At 38.2% G+C, this 16,649-nt stretch overlaps 2 protein-coding genes across 4 annotated transcripts in view; both read right to left on the bottom strand.

Annotated features, from left to right (window-relative positions):
* Window positions 1-2,339, bottom strand: part of ENDOV (endonuclease V) — a 51,363-nt gene extending 49,024 nt beyond the window's left edge. Inside the window, exon 1 of one of the 3 annotated variants that reach the window (XR_004233780.1) lies at window positions 2,146-2,339. Coding sequence is in view for 2 of the 3 variants with exons in the window: in XM_031965592.1 (XP_031821452.1) it covers window positions 2,146-2,201 (56 nt within the window). In the remaining variant the exon portion in view is untranslated. The remainder of the gene's footprint in view (window positions 1-2,145) is intronic. The other 2 variants (XM_031965592.1, XM_031965591.1) reach the window with 2 other exon arrangements.
* A 3,449-nt stretch (window positions 2,340-5,788) lies between these two features.
* RNF213 (ring finger protein 213) overlaps window positions 5,789-16,649 on the bottom strand; it is a 174,073-nt gene continuing 163,212 nt past the window's right edge. Inside the window, 2 exon segments of the mRNA XM_031965590.1 lie at window positions 5,789-7,725; window positions 16,400-16,581. Of these exon segments, the coding sequence (XP_031821450.1) occupies window positions 7,572-7,725; window positions 16,400-16,581 (336 nt within the window). The 3' untranslated portion in view covers window positions 5,789-7,571.

Below are 16,649 nucleotides of genomic sequence, written 5' to 3'. Positions count from 1 at the left end.
CTTGAACTTTAATTACCTCTTTCACCTACCATCATCCCCTCCCCTTTCCAACACTCCTACAATTTCCCCCATTAGACTATAAGCTTGAGTGTACTATTTTGCTAGCTTGCTTTTGTATTTTCAGAATTTAATACAGTCCCTGATACATAGTAACTACTTATTACATGTTTTATTCATATGTTTATCCATTATTGCACAAAGATGAGAATTAGAACTATGATTTTATTGATACAAGGGGGGGGGGGGGAAAGCCTCCCCTACTAATACAGGCACGCACCTTCACAGCAACTCAAAGTTACCCAGATTTGCCCCCGGTCATTCAGCCAGATTGGGCCTTGTTTGTGTGAAGGCAAATGGGGTTAAGTGGATTTCTTCCCAGGGTCACACAACTAATAAGTGCCTTCCTGACTCCAAGGCCTGTGCTCTATCCACTGTGACACCGAACTTCAAGGGAAAGGAAAGCAGAAGGGAAGAGAAGGAAATAAGTATTTGTATAGCACTTATTAAGAGCAATAAACTAAGCTAAGTATTTTATAAATACTACTTCATTTGACTCTCACAATCCAGCAAATTAAGTACTGTTCTCCCCATTTTACAAATGAGGAAGCAGATCCCCCACTCCAATTGTTATGCCACAGTCTCTTTGAACTGTGCTACCTCAGTTTCCCTGCACTAGTTTCCCTGAATTGTTCTACCTCAGTTTCCTTAACTGTTCTGTCTCCTCTTAGTTGTAAACCCCGCTCCTCCCTCTCCATTAAGACTGAGGACCATTTGCTCTAAGGTTATAAATTATCAATGTAAGACTCAAGATGAGGGGGAGATCAGACTTCCTGACTCCTAACTCTGCCCTCAAGAATTTATGGCACTACCCTATGAAATATTCCAAAAGGTAAGACTATCCCTTTGGCATCTTTACTTCAGTTTATTCAAACATCCTGACTGGCTTTCAGTAAGAATTTATGGCCTCCCCCACCCCCACCCCCACCCCACCCCCACCGTCCTGACAGAACCAAATGGATCAGTGAACAAGTTTCCCTGCTTCTTTCCCCTTCTTTGTTTGAAAAAGGTTTTATATAAAGACTTGGGATTCTCCCATTCTTCGCTGGATGCTTTAAGACCAGAGTCCTGTCCAGTCAATTATACTCTCCAATTAATAACACATTAAAAACTCTCTAATCTCTCTCCTGCCTCAGTTTCTCCGGCATTACATAATCAATAAACTCCAGTAGATCCCTTTCACCTTCAGGATCAAATACAAATCCTGTCTGACCTTCACCTGACACAAAACAGATGCTTAGTAAAGGCTTGCTTACAAAAGGTCACACAACTCTCCAGGATACTCCATAAGCTTTCCATATATAAGTACACCATGCATATGCTTGCATATTAATTTTACCTGTTACAAATGGCTCTTTATCAGTGATGTAGAGACACACATACATATTAAATTACCTTCAACTCTGGGTGTCTGTGCACCTTAACCACCCCCCCTCCCCCCACCCCCGTCTCTTGTGGGGAATGCCCGGAGCAGACAAAGAGCCCCGCCCCGCCCCGCCCTGAGGGAGAGGATCCTGCCCTTTGAGAGATAGAGGTGACACCAGGGATAGAGAAGTTAGACCTGGAGTCAGGAAGACGCGAGTTCAAATTCAGCCTCAGACGCTGAACCAGCTGTTTGACTTTACTTGTTTCCTCATCTGCAAAAATGGGGCTAACAGCGCCTCCTCCTAAGGTTGTGATGAAGATAACTCGCTTAGGAAAGCTCTTTGCAAACGGGCAATGGCGCTATTCCGGTTAGCGTTAGTTTTATTTGGGGGGAGGGGAGGACTGAGCCACACTGGGGCGGCGCTATCGCCTTCCCTTCTCGGCTAAGCCCGGCAGCACGCAGAAGGAGGTATCACTAGGAGGGCGTCACAGGACGAGCGCGCAGCGCTTCCCGAGGCGGCGGGGGAAACGCCCCCCGGCGGGCGGCCGGGGCGGCGCGTGCGCGCAGAGGCTCTGCGACAGTGGGAGGAGGGAGAAAGGGCCATCGGAACGGGAGCCTGACAGGCTGCCGACGCTCCCCCCCCCCCCTCTGGAGGGGGTTCGGTTAAATCGGAAACTGGCGAAGCAGTTGTCACGGGGATGACTTCCTGTCGGGATCGTTACCTTTCCCAGCGGGACAGGGTCTCCCGCAGCGGATACCCCAGGGCCTCGTGGGCCATGGTCTTACTTCACCGTCTTTCGGGGACGTCCCTTCCGGGGGCAGCCGGGCGGAGCGCACCCCCGGGGGCTCTCTTTTGCCGGGCGTCCCAGGGCTCTACACAGACTGGGGGGCATGCGCAGTCCCTCCCCGCCACCCTCCGTCCCGGGCTCCCCGAGCCCCACCCCGTTTCCTTTTCTGCTATAACTCGGCGTGCCGAGCTCAGAATGGGGCGGGGAAGAACAGAGGGCGGGCTGATGTGGGAGTTTTCTGGCTAGGAAGTTCCCGACCCAGTACTTCCGGCGTTTTGTCTTTGGTGGCAGTTGGCCCCTCCCTGTAGCTTTCCCAAACAGTTCTCTGCCTGCTGTCCTTGGTAGGACAAAGTATAAAAAACTGTATTTACTTCTGGAGTCAATATACAACTTAGGTTGATGCAATGAGATTTGAGACTGAATGACATAGCTTGAACATGGAGAGAAAAAAGAACTATTTGTATCCAACAAAAATAAGAAAGCACAATGTTAAACCACACAGCTCTTGTAGTGCAAGTCAAAGGTAAAAAGTTCCCAGAAGTAAAATAGTTATTTCTGGCTTTGACAATCTTACCTGGTCTCCTCTCTAATTGTCTAATTTTCATTAAAAGTTAGGAGCCCACAATGATGTCTAGTGATAGAAATCGATCAAACAGGCAGTATGTTGTAATGACTGCCAAGAGCCCTACATTTGCTGTGAGTGTAAGCTGAATTCTGATTTACTATTTACAGACAAATTAAACCCTTAGGGACCAGTCTTCTCATATGCATTTTGGGGGAGAAAAGTCTCATTATATGAATACTAAAGTTCTTTCAATTCTAAATTAAATTCTATTTACTGAGCATTTGTTATGTGCTCATCACAGTGCTAAGAGCACTAAGGGCCAAAGAAAAAGTAGATATATTCTTCCAAGAAATTGAGTCTAGTTGATATGACACACGACCTAGATAATTAAATGATAAAGTGTTTAACAGGGTGTCTAGGTGGCTCACTGGACAAAGTACTTAATGAATCACTTAATCTTGTTTGTCTCAGTTTCCTCATCTGTAAAATTAGCTGAAGGAAGAAATGATAAACCACTCCAGTATTTTTGTCAAGAAAACTTCATATGGGGTTCCAAAGAGCCAGACATGATCAAAATAACCACCAACTGTTTAATAAAGTTCCATAGAAATTTAGGGAAGGGGAATGCTCACTAGGCTGACATGGTTAGAGATTGCTCAAAAAGATGGTAAGGCTTGTGCCAAAGTTAGCAGACTTTGAAAAGGTAGAAGGAGTCAATTTCTTAATGAAAATAAGCATGAAGACAGACATGGAAATAAGAATTAACATGATATATATTGGCAACAATAAGGAATCTGGCTTGATAATCTGCAGGTAAAGGAGAAAGCGACTATAAAGGTGAAAAGATTGGAAACCAAGCTATAAATGACAAGCATTTACGAAGCACCTATGTATGACTGGTTAGGCACTTTCTCAAAATGAAAACGAAAACGTCCTTACTTATGGGGAAGCTTATGAGGGAACTTTAAGGGAAAGACAATATGCACATAAATAGGTACACAGAAAATAAATATTAGGATCCCTTAGAAGAGAAGGCCCTAGTAGATGGGAGAACAGGAAAGCACTCATAATTAGAACTATCCAAATTGGTTGACTTTAAGAGCTGCTAGGTTCTCAATTAATGGAAATCGTCAAGAAACTAGATACTGCTTGGTCCACAAGTGATGTGGAGATGGCCCTGACCATGTTCAGAAATGAGGTGGAATCATGAATTCTTCCCAATTCTGATTCCATGGTGTCAGCAATTGGTTTGAAGGAGCAGAATCAAAAATGAGTGGGGCCAGATTAGCAAAATGAAACAATCTGGATTTAATGTGACAGGCTATTTTAAAGGGAGCTATTATATCCTAAATAGATCAATTACAAGATAAAGACTGTCAGGAAGATTAATCTGCATGTTGTAGTATGCACCATAATATTATTCACTATTAGAGCTGCTAGGTCCAACCTCCTCATTTTACAGATGAGGAAATAGTTCGAGAAATATTCAATTACCTAAGGTTCATATTTAGTAGCAGAGTCAGGAGGACTAAAATATAGGTCTCTCAGGTGCACTTTGTTTTTCAGTACATCATGAGGCTGCTTTTTATGGGAGAGCTATTGTCTTAATTAAGTCAGCATTTCACCCTAGATCTGAGTGCTTGTAAACTGCATATTAGATTTACAAAGTCATATACTCATATGTTCCACCCGTCTTAGTTTCCAAGTGAGAAATTGAAGTGCTACCCATTCTTGCCAGAACCCCAGCCTTGGATTACTTTCATCATTAACTTTTTCCATTCTTACTCACTGGTCACTGAATGGAGGTAGAGGAGATGACAGAAATAATATAAATTCAATTTACCCAACTTCAATTGGACTCTCACTGCAACAAGGAAATCTTTCATTCCTCCCTAAATTATTCCTACAGATGCTTTGCCAAACTCCTCTTAAAGCTCCCATACCTTAAATAAATAATATATTCATATTCCTCTTTCACTTTTATAATCAATAAATTCTTGTTTCACTTTTTTAACCTGACCCCAATCTATCTTTCCAGTCTTACTAGATACAGCCTTCTCTGAGTCTGCCACAAAATCAAATTGGGTTCTGTTCTTCATGCATAGCATTTCATCTATCTCCCAGTCTCTGTACTTGCCATCTCACATGCCTGAAATCACTTCCTCACCTCTGCCTCTTAAAATTATCTTTTCCTTCAAAGGGGATCTCAATAACCAACTTTTATATGATTTTTTTTATAATTTCCCTGTTAAGTGTCCTCCCTCCTTAACTTGTATTTCTCTATTTTGTTTTTATTCTTTTAACTTTTGGAGTATGTGTGTGTGTATATATTTGTATATGTATTTATTGCTGCCTTCAAAAGAATATAATGCTTTGAGAGTGTTTTGTTTTTCATATTTATATCCAAAGAACTTGTAGTACACATACACAGAAAACAATGATTGTTGACTAATAAGCCTCACATATTGAGCCTGATTGGACTCCACATGGAAGATCTGGGTTTAGATTTTAGTCAAAAGGAATTTCCACTATACCGTCATTGACTCTCATCTTCTGACTTTTCTTTTGGAGATCTGAGGAATGGCAAATCTTCCCAACAGCATTTTAAAATTTTTATGTGAATGGTAGAACAAGTTCTCTGGGAATCAAATGATTCAGAGCTGGAAGGAATCTTAGTGACTGTCTTTAACGTATCCACCCCACTTTATAAATAAGGAAACAGAAAAGTAGAGTAGCATGCTCAAAACCATTCAAGAACTTAGTGGCAGAGCCAAAATTCAAGCAGTTTTTGATTCTGAATCCTTGGCTAATTTTCCCTATAACCTGCTGCCTTCATTTTTAATGGAGGGGAAATTTTTATGTGTCATTTCAGCTGCTATTCCCAAAATGGCTAGCAGATCCTCTCAATCACTGATCTCCAAGGAATTTTCCACTAAAAACTGGAGTCTTCCCAAGAATTTTAGTTATTTTCCATGTGCCACTGAGACGCTCAGCTCCAAATGAGAAGGACTCTTAACAGAAAAAAAAAAAAAAAAATCAGGTTTATTAAAGCAGGAATAACAATTACAATAAAGTCTGTTTCTGCCATGTGCTAGGTCAAGAGCACTTTTGTACATACATCATGACTAAGCTGGGCAGGGCAATTAAGGCTTCGGAATTTAAAAAAAAAAAAAAATACAACCCTTCATAGAAAAGTCCTTCAGAAAAATCAGAATGGATAGGAGGGGGGATCCAACAAAAATGGTCTTCAGTGCAACAACATTACTCAGGCTCCTATCTGACACCTGTAAACAAATGGCTGCAGCTAAGGCATGATACAGGTACAGACAGATAGGGACAGCACCAAGCTAAGAAACTGAAACCAGGTTGGGATACTAGTTGTGGCCTGAAGAACTAAAATGAATTCTATTTTAATTGAGGTATTAAGGTGGTTTCCACCCCAAAGTTAAGTTAAAATAATACATCCAGTGGGAAATTAGATAATGTTATATAGTCTTGGCATTGTTAGATCAGTAGGTGGCTAAGGGCCTCCAAACAGATTACTATTACTTTACTGAGTATTTTGAGCACCCCAGTTGTTCAAATACCCTTAAGACAGTGTTATAGCAAGGAAAATTAGAAAATGAATTAAAATTGGTATTCCTTTTCTTTCCACTGTTATTGAAGATATATATTATTAAATTTATTGGAATATTTTGGCTAGTTCAGGACCTGAACTAGAACATTACTTTTAAAAGTGCACATTTGCCATTGAACTCCACTCAGAACCTTAATTTCAATATTGCAAATACATCCTTGAACTTCTAGAAATTGAAATTATGGAAGAAACCTCAGATAAAGAAAGCAGCACAAATCAGGGCTAATTTAATTGTCTTTTTCTTTCTTCTTTGCAAACTCCGGCTGATTTGGTACATTCTCTCAACTAAAGTAAGAGAACTAAGACCCAAAGAGATTGCATTTAAGAAGTTTAGGCTTCTATACTGAATTCATTTGACACAGTTGCCAGAAAATTAATTATCCACAGGGACTCAAACCAACTCGACCATGATCAAGGTTATGCTTTCATTTTTGGCCACTACCGATTTGAACTTGGCTATATTTTAATTACTGGAGGTCTGGTTAAGATTTTGTTTAGTCTTAAGGCACTCACAAAACATTATGAATTGTTTTGCATTTGCAAGAAGACAATGAGGAAATAAACAGACTCATTCTCTAAATTAGATAAGTGGTAGAGGAGTCAGAAACTCCAGAGAAATAAGAAAAAATTTCTTCTGTGAGTGCAGATAAAACATCTTTAAGTGGGAAAATGAGCTAAAAAAGGACAATTGTTGGGGTGTGTGGTAGTTGGGGGAGGCTGAGGTCTGAACTGGTGGGTGTGTGCTTTATAGATAGGTTAAAATTAGGGCCAGAGGTATAATACCTTATTCATCAATACAAAACTGCCAAGCCATGCTGCAACCTGTCTGCTCCAGAATGTCATGGAAGATGGCTTATTTCCAGTTTCAAGTCATTCTGAATTCAGATTTCCCTGGGAACACTGCTCATAAGTGGATGTGAGCAGAGTTTTGGAACATACACATTCCCAAAGAGCTAAGCTCCCAGAGCTTTGAAGGCTGCAAACTTATGTAGCACAACTTGGCCCTGAATTTTACTGCTGTGACAACTTTCACTTCCAAGCACTCATAGAGGCAACAAATTGTCTTACAACAAAAATCACTTCCTAGAGAAGGGAGACAAAAGGGAGTTTGTCCTTTTCCCAAAAGTCTCTTCAGAAGAAAGTACTACAAAAAGAGGTCTATGTAAGTCTTCGATCCTGTTTAAGGTTAGCAGCAGCTTTCCATACAGCAATGCAATTGGAGAGAAGAATCTCTTCTGGGAATTGAGATTCCATTTCTGAAGGAATTTCACTCTCCTTGGTTTCCATGTAACTCACCAGTGTCTCTCTTAAGCTGGAAGACAGATTAAAAAAAAAAAAGAGAGAAAAAATTTTAAAATGGCCTTGCAAATAGTTCAGAAGAAATTACTAAGCTTTCAATTCAATTCTATAGAACTTTATTAAATATCTACTAATGGACTAGGTATCCTGCTTGATGCTAGGGTGAAGGGAGAATAATAGTAAACACCTCCAGTAGATAATAAACTCCCTGGTGGAGAGATGTTTTCTGCATTTTTTTGTATTCCCAGCAATTAAGTGCTTGCTACACAGATAATGAATGTTTGAAATTCATTGGTTGCAGATCCTTCTAGTAATTTAATGGTGGGGGGGCGGGGGGGGGGGGAGAGGGGGAGGAAGGGTGTTAAATGTTTTAATAAAGGAATCTGTATGCTACAGTCCTATAAGCCAGCAAAGATAACTTTGTATTCAAAGTATATGGCACTTTTATCTGCACTTTTTCCTATACCCCTGTTAAGAGCTTGAAAAGATGAACATTTGTGTATGCATAAGGTTAGATGCTTTTTATATAAACACCATCAATAATAAAATATGAAAGTGCCAAACAAGTCTCATAAAATCTTATAGGATGAAATCAGTGGGAGTCATTTTAATGTGATTCTGGAAATATGTGATCTTCACATAATAAAGCCTCGATCCAAAGACTTACCTGGGTTGATAAAAATGATTCACAGCATGGATTTCTGTGGGGTTTATTTGGCTCTCCAATACTGCAGGTATTTTTATAAAGTTTTCTACAAAAACTTGATTCTGTGCCTTCCTTTGATTATAGGGTGTCTCTAGACATTTAAAGGCTATGCCTGAATTCCAAAGACTCATTATGAAAAATTCTAACTCCTGAGAGAGAATTATTAATTCTGAATTATTTTCTTCAAAAAAAATTTTTTTTTTTTGCAGCAGTTACCAAAACCATTTGGTATTGGCTAAGAAATGGACTAGTTGATCAATGGAATAGGTTAGGTTCAAAGGACAAAACAGCCAGTAACTTTAATAATCTAGTGTTTGACAAACCCAAAGACCCCAGTTTTTGGGATAAAAACTCACTATTTGACAAAAATTGCTGGGAAAATTGGAAATTAGTATGGCAGAAACTAGGCACTGACCCACACTTAACACCGTACAGCAACATAAGGTCAAAATGGGTTCATGACCTAGGCATAAAGAATGAGATTATAAATAAATTGGAAGAGCATATGATAGTTTACCTCTCAGACCTGTGGAAGAGGAAGGAATTTATGACCAAAGAAGAACTAGAGATCATTATTGATCACAAAATAGGAAATTTTGATTATATCACATTGAAAAGTTTTAGTACAATTACCTTTTTTTTTTTTTTAACCTCCCTTTGCATTTGGCCAGTTCTAATTTTTTTAAGGGTTTTTTTTTCCCTCTCCAATTTCATCAAATTTATTTATTTTTGGCTGGGGCAATTGAGGTTAAGTGACTTACCCTGTGTCACATAGCTAGAAAGTGTTAAGTGTCTGAGACCACATTTGAACTCAGGTCCTCCTGATGCTCTATTCACTGCACCACCTAGCTACCCCGATCAAATTTATTTTTAAAGGAGATATTTTCTTTAGTATCAGTGCTTCCTATTCCAAACTGTTAGCTTGTTCTTCCAAACTTTCATAACTCTCTTGCAATTCTTTCATTTCTTTTCTCCATTTTTCTTCTCTCTTTTTAGATTCTTTTTAAACTCTTCTAAAAGAGCCTTTTAAACTGGAGATCAGTTCATATTTCCTTCTGAGGCTTCATCTGCATGCATTTTGCATTTGCTATCCTATTCTTGATTTTTGTTCAGGTCTTTCCTGTCTTCATAGTAGCTCTCTATGGTCAGTGTTCTTCTTGCTTATTTTTAAAGATTGAGGTCTGCTCTTAGGGCACAGGAGAGATTGTCCTGAGTTTCCTCTGCAGGACAATAGAAGTTTTTCACTGACTGTACTGGTGCTGGTACTACGAGTTTCTTCACTGCGCTGAATGGTCTGGCCAAATCCTACCTGTTATACTAGAATTCAGGAGCTCACAATTTGCCTTCTGTGGTTGTATTGGAGATCTCACAGCTGGTCTGCTGATGTGGCCTTCTGAAGCAGGGCAGAGCAACCAAGATTACTGTAGTTTGACTAAGAGCTTCCCATGACTTTGCTGTGCTGGGCCTCCCTGCACTGGGCTTCCCTACACTGAAACTCCCCACACCACGCTGGACTGGGCCACATTGCCCCTTACCCAATTGAGACAGACTTTTCCTGAAGTCCTTCCAAGATATATTAAACTGGAAAATTATTACCCTAAAAATGTTTGTGGATTCTGTCACTCCTAAATCCCTTCTGAGGCTTGCTCTAGTGGTGATTCTGACGGAAGCCAGGAAAAGCTCAGGCAATGTCTGTTTTACTCTCTGCCTTTGGCTCTACCCTGAACTGATGAATTGTAAATGCAAATAGAAGCACATTTTTAAAAAACCTTTTTTATTTTCTTATTTTTCCTCTGTTTTCTGGTGTAGTGTGGCTAATGTACAAATACAGAGTATGATTTCAAATGTATAATTGATATCAAATCACTTGCCTTTTCAAGGAGGGAGGGAGAATAGGAAAAAGAGAGAGAATGTGGGACTTGATATTTTTTAAAAATGAATTTAAAATTTTTTTTTACATGTAATTGGGAAATATTTGGTGAAATAAATAAAAATATATTTTTAAAAAGATAAAAAATAAAGGTTATGTCTATCATCAGAGTGTAAGCTCTGGTAAGTTGTACCAAAATAGAAATAATCCAGTGAAGTTGTGATATGATCCAACCATTCTGAAGAGCAATCTGGAACTATATCTGATTGGGGCAACCCTGATACTGTCCTCCGACTTTGGGGGAAAAGCCATAGGTGAACTCTTGAAACTCTCCTTGAACTTTTGAGAAACCCTCTGGGAGAGGCCCACTTCAGGGAATCAAGATAAAGTGGCTTCATTTTGTTATCTAAGTGAGACTAGCTATATTCTCTATTGACTAGCTGCACTCTCTATTGAGTTAAAAATTAATCCAGGACCACTCCTATTTATCTGGAACTTAAATGATCTTATTCCACTGGAAATCTAGATCTGGGGGCAGTGACAACATTGAAGGAATCTCTTATAAAATCTCATAAAAAAGGGAAACTTTAAACTTATAATTTGCAGAGTCCTAAAGCAGGACCATACCTTGTCAAGGAACCTCTCTCTCCTTTGGCATAGCTGCCTGTCAGGACCCCTGCCCACTGTTAAGACATTCTCTTCTTAGTGTTAACACCTCTGTTTATCTCTCTGCCAGGATTTCTCTGCTAGGACCTTTATCTCTCTGCCAGGACTAAAAATGTTTGTAGAAGCTCTTTTTTGTGTTAGCAAAGAATTGGAAAGCAAGTGGATGCCCATCAATTGGGAAATGGCAGAATAAGTTATGATACATGAATGTAATTGATTGTTAGTGATCTGTATAAAATGATGAACAAGCTGAGTACAGAAAGGCCTGGAAAATTTTACATGAACTGCTGCTGAGTGAAACAAGCAGAACCAGGAATATGCTGTACACAATAACAACAAGAATAAAACAATGATCAACTATGAAAGGTTTGGTTCTAAGTGGTTCAGTGGTCCAAAGCAATCCCAATAGGCTTTGAGCACAAAATGCCATCTGCATCCAGAAAAGAATTAAGGAGACTGAATGTAAATTAACACATCCTATATTTTCACTTTTTTCTGTTGGTTTTCTTTTTCCCCCCCTTAATCTCTCCCATGGTTTTTCCGTTTAAAAATTAACTTACTACAATTATAAAAGAAAAAAAAAAAAAAGTTCCAGTGATTAACTCTGCAGTTTAAGGATCAACCTAGTCAAAGTCAGATTGACTACCAGGTCATGGCATTGTAAATAGTGTTGTACCTGGAATCAAGAATTTGGGGGTTTGAATCTTACCCCAGACATTTATTAGCTATGTGACCATGTTTCCTCAAATGTAAAGTAAAACTAATAAAAGCACATGTCTCCTGGCTTTGTGAGAATCAAGCAAGGTAATGTATGTTAAAGTCTTGTCTGTTAAGGACCACACCTAAGTGAGAAGGGGCAGATCAATTCTCCAAAAGCCCCCCACAGTTTGCTTTCAATGATTCACAGAGGTCAGAGAATGCAATGTCTTCTCAGTCTCCTTGTATTGTTATCATCCTCTCACATGAAGGAATCTATTCTGCTGCTCAGAATTAGATCCCTTGGCAGGTGGCACCCATAATATTTGATAAACTTTAAATTATTATATGTCAAAAAAAACACCCCTCAGCAATTGGACAAAACAAAATTTCATGATGGCAATCATTTTACAGATTTCTAGTGGAGATGTTGATGGAAAAAGGGTGAAAGCATATTTAAAAACTTCATGGTTTCAAACTCAGAATATCTATAAATATTAATTTAACTGTTTAGAATATAAATATGAGATCTTTGTCCAGTGACCAATAAGTTAGTAGAAATAGAGGAACAGAACCATATCAATTCTGATATTCTCTTTTTAAAAAAAAATTTGCTTAAACTAAATACAAAATAAGAACAAACAAAACAAAAACATTGTCATGTGCCCAGTGGAACATCAGGAAGGATTCAAAATATGTATCAAATTTTTATTTCAAGAAAGTATATATAAAAGTAGAACATATTATATTCATGGCTGTCCATCTTTTCTTTGCTTCCTTTTAGATTATTCTTTTATTTTCTGCTGAGCACTTTTTACCCTATTCTTTTTTTCTCCTTTCATCCTCCCCACCTCAAAAGCTAGTTTTTAATTTCTTAAGGCTACTCCTCAACTTACCTTGCTCTTACTTCATCTCCTTCCACCTATGGATCTCTCCCTTATCTTCTCCCCCCATTCTTTCCCTTCCATTTTATCCCTTTTCCTTTAATCTAATTACCTTATCCCACTCCCATTAATCTAAACACCCTTTTGTACCCCCCCTTTCTATCCTATGCCACTCTTTCTTTCCCCATTCTCAAGGTAAATAGGTTTTTTTGAACTATCAGCTCTCCTCCCCCATCTAATGCTTTTGTATCAGTTTTTCCTCTGCATCTCATTCATAATATATAATTATTATGGCAATTTTGTTTTTTAGAGTCAGAACATACCCAGCTCTGCCCAATATTTCTTTTAAAATACCCAATTACTGAAATCAATCTTAGACATATGGTTTATATTTCCACATATGAAACAGTTTTGTCCTTTTTGAGTCCCTTGAAATTACTTTTTGATGCTGGTTCTTATATGTTAAATTTTCTATGTAGTTCACGTTTGGTTAAGACAAAATCTTGAATGATTAGCAGGATGATTTCAGAGAGGCTTGGAGAGATTTACAACTGGTGCTATGTGAAGTGAGTAGAACCAGGAGAGCACTGTACACATTAATAGCAAGATTATATGATGATCAATTCTGATGGACGTGAATCTTGAATAGGAAGAAGATTCAGGCTAGTTTCAATGGTCTTGTGATGAAGAGAGCCATCTACACCCAAAGAGAGGACTGTAGGTACTGTGTGGATCACAACATAATATTTTGACTTTTTTTGTTGTTGTTTACTTGCATTTTCTTTTCTTATTTTTTCCTTTTTGATCTGTTTTTTCTTATAATTGTAGAATATAGAAAAATTGTATATGTTTTACATATATTGGATTACTTGCCATCTAGGGGAAGGAGTGGAGGGAAGGGAGAGAGAAAAAAATTTGGAATACAAGGTTTTTCAAGGGTGAATGGTAAAAATTATCTATGCATATATTTTGAAAATAAAAAGATTAAAAAAAAAAAACAAAATCTTGAAAATCTGTGCATTTGCTGAATGTTCATTTTTTTCCCATTCAATATTATGCTTAATTTTGCTGCATATATTTTTGATTGCAGGCTTATTTCTTTTGATTGTCAATATATAATATTCCAGGACATGAGGTATTTTATGGTGCTTGCTGACAAATTTTGGTCAATTCTAATTGTAGCACCTGCATATTTGAATTGAGTTTTTTTTTTCTCTTACAAAATTTTCTTTTTGATCGGGGGGAGGGGCGTTCAAAAGTTACCTTTAATATTCCTATATGTTTTCCTTGTAGGATCACTTTAAAGTGATGATCTGTGGATTTTTTCTATTTCTACTTTCCCCTCAGGACAATTTTGAATATTTCTTATACTGCATCAGGTTCTTTTTTTGGTCACAGCTTTCAGATATTCCAATTCTTCTTCTTGATCTAATCTGATCTCTTTCTTTTATGTTTTATATTCTCTCCTATTTTTTCATTCTTTATATTGGTTGACTTTCTTTTCACAATCTTCTTGCTTTTCTTGGATGGTTCTTCCCCCTCCTTCCCCCCTTCCCCGCCAAATCTCTCTCATTTGGTTTTTAAAATTTTTTTTTGAGTTCTTCTATGAATGAATTCTTTCTGGGCAGGTAGCCATTTAATATCATTCTTTGGGGTAGGAGAGGCTTTTTTTTTTTTTTTTAAACATCAGTACCTTCCTCTGAGAATGAACTCCAGTCTTCCCTATTCCCATAGTAAGTTTCTATAGATGAGTTCTTTCTCCTTTGCCTACTCATTTTTTTTTAAACATTTATCAATATAACCACCTCTAATATTGGGTTGGGGGAGGGGGGGATAGTGCCTCTAGCTTCACTTCAATTCTTCCCTCTGATCTAGAACCCCATACTAAGAGCTCCACCTCCCCCACCCCACCCCCACAAGTGCCCACAGTCAGCACTGTCCCTGACCTATTGTTTCTGCCATCACTAGGTGTGCTGGTTCCTTCTTACTCAGGGTTGCATCTCTCCAGCCTGGCCTGTATTCCTTATTAAGAAAAAGGTTCACTTAGTCTTCCTGGAATCAGACTCACCCCGCCCTCCAATTCCCAAGGCTATCTCCCAGGTAAAAGTTCCTGTGGTTTGGGTGAGACTATTTCCAACCCAGCTAGTCCCAGGGCTCCAAGCTTGCTGTTTCTTTGGAGCTAGCCAGAGGTATTTACATTTCATTTGTGTTAAAGATCAGTTCTGGGGTCTTTCTTTGGGTCTTCTTGGTTTGTCCTAGGAGGAACCCTATCCTGTCCTTGGTCTTATTTGTTTTTCACTAGTCTATGTTTGCCCTGAAAAATCTGAAGAGCTTGGAATTTTCACACTTACTCTGTCATCTTCCCAGAATCATCTCAATATTGACATTCTTGTTATAAATGATTATAGAAAAGTATGATCAGAAAAGAAGTGGGGCCAATTGTATAAAAAGAAAGAGAAATAAAATGCAGATAGCCCAGTGTCATCCTAGAAGAAATACAATCTTAAATTATCCAAGGGAAAGCCTCTAGCATGTTGGATAGGTCATTTATAGAGAATTTATGGAAAGAACTTAACAAGAATGAGCTGCAATCCACAGGAAGAAAGATATAAAAATCATGAATCCTGGGAACTATTAAAGAAATACTAAAAGCAGAATTAGATGATCCTATCTGTCTTTTCACTACCTATCCTGCAAATAGTACGTTTGTTCTCTGTTTTGTGGCTTACAGGATTGCAGAATATAGGCTCCTGATTATAATGCTGAATATTAAAACACTCAACAAGCTCCAAAGAATTTTGGGAATTCTGTGCTGAAAAGAATCTTAAAGATTATCCAATATAACATCCACCCTTACAGATTAGGAATATATTCCAAATATGTTAATATACAGAATTACCATTAATTTTGTGGATTACTAGAGGCAATATGTCATATATGAAGTATAATCTATCACCTTTAAAGTAAATGAAGCCCTATGCTATAATACTATATTTACAAGTCAAGCCTAAGGTATCAAGAAGCAAAGCCACCAATTCCTGTGTGAAAAGCCTTTTACTTTACAGGATCAGGTGCTTTTTCCTTTCTTTCATGTCAATAAACAATAAGTGCCTACAATGTGCTGATTCAATTATTGTTCTGTAAGAAATGACCAGCAGGATGATTTCAGAAAGGCCTGGAGAGACTTACATAAACTGATGCTGAGTGAAATGGGCAGGACCAAGAGATCATTATATACTTCAACAACAATACTATATGATGATCAATTCTGATGGACATGGCTCTTTTCAACAATGAGATGAACCAAATCAGTTCATTTGTTCAATAATGAATAGAACCAGCTACACCCAGCAAAAGAACTATGGGAATTGAGTATGAACCACAACATAGCATTTCCACTCCCTCTGTTTTTGTCCACTTGCATTTTTGATTTCCTTCTCAGGTTATTTTTATCTTATTTCTAAGTCCAATTTTTCTGGTTCAGCAAAATAACTGTATGCATATTTATACATATATTGTATTTAACATATTTAATATATATTGGTCTATCTGCCATCCAGGGGAGGGGATGGGGGGAAGGAGGGGAAAAGTTGGAACAGAAGGTTTTGCAAGGGTCAATGCTGAAAAATTACCCATGCATATAATAATATAAAACAAAACAAAACAAAATAAATGTGCTAATTCAATTAGAGATATAAAGAATATGACAAAAGAAAAAAAGAAAAGACAATAAAAAATAGCAAAAGGACAGTCCTTGTCCTCAAGGTGTTTACATTCTAATACGGGAAACAACATGCAATCAAATAAAGGACAAATTAATTTCAGAGAAAAAGGCATGATAGTAGGACAAAAAGTCAAGTCATACCTCCACTTAGGGTTAAAGCTCTCCCCCTCAGTCTGAGTGTGTTTCAACTTCAAAAGGATCATTTCATGGAGTTCCAGCAAAAAGGTTTCGAGCCCAGTCTGATTTAAGTAAGTGTTGAGAAGTTTAGCATTCTCAGCACTAAGATCATCTTTGTATGCTGCACTGATTTCTCCAAATGGATCCTAAAATTCAATGGAGATAAATGAAAAGTTTAAAGTGAAGAGGGAAAAGAAAGGTAGGGTGAAACTTT

Source organism: Sarcophilus harrisii, chromosome 4 (genome assembly GCF_902635505.1).
Source record: "Sarcophilus harrisii chromosome 4, mSarHar1.11, whole genome shotgun sequence".
In the NCBI taxonomy this organism is placed as follows: domain Eukaryota; kingdom Metazoa; phylum Chordata; class Mammalia; order Dasyuromorphia; family Dasyuridae; genus Sarcophilus; species Sarcophilus harrisii.
The sequence above is the reverse complement of the archived record's forward strand: the minus strand, read 5'-3'. Positions and strand labels throughout refer to the sequence as shown.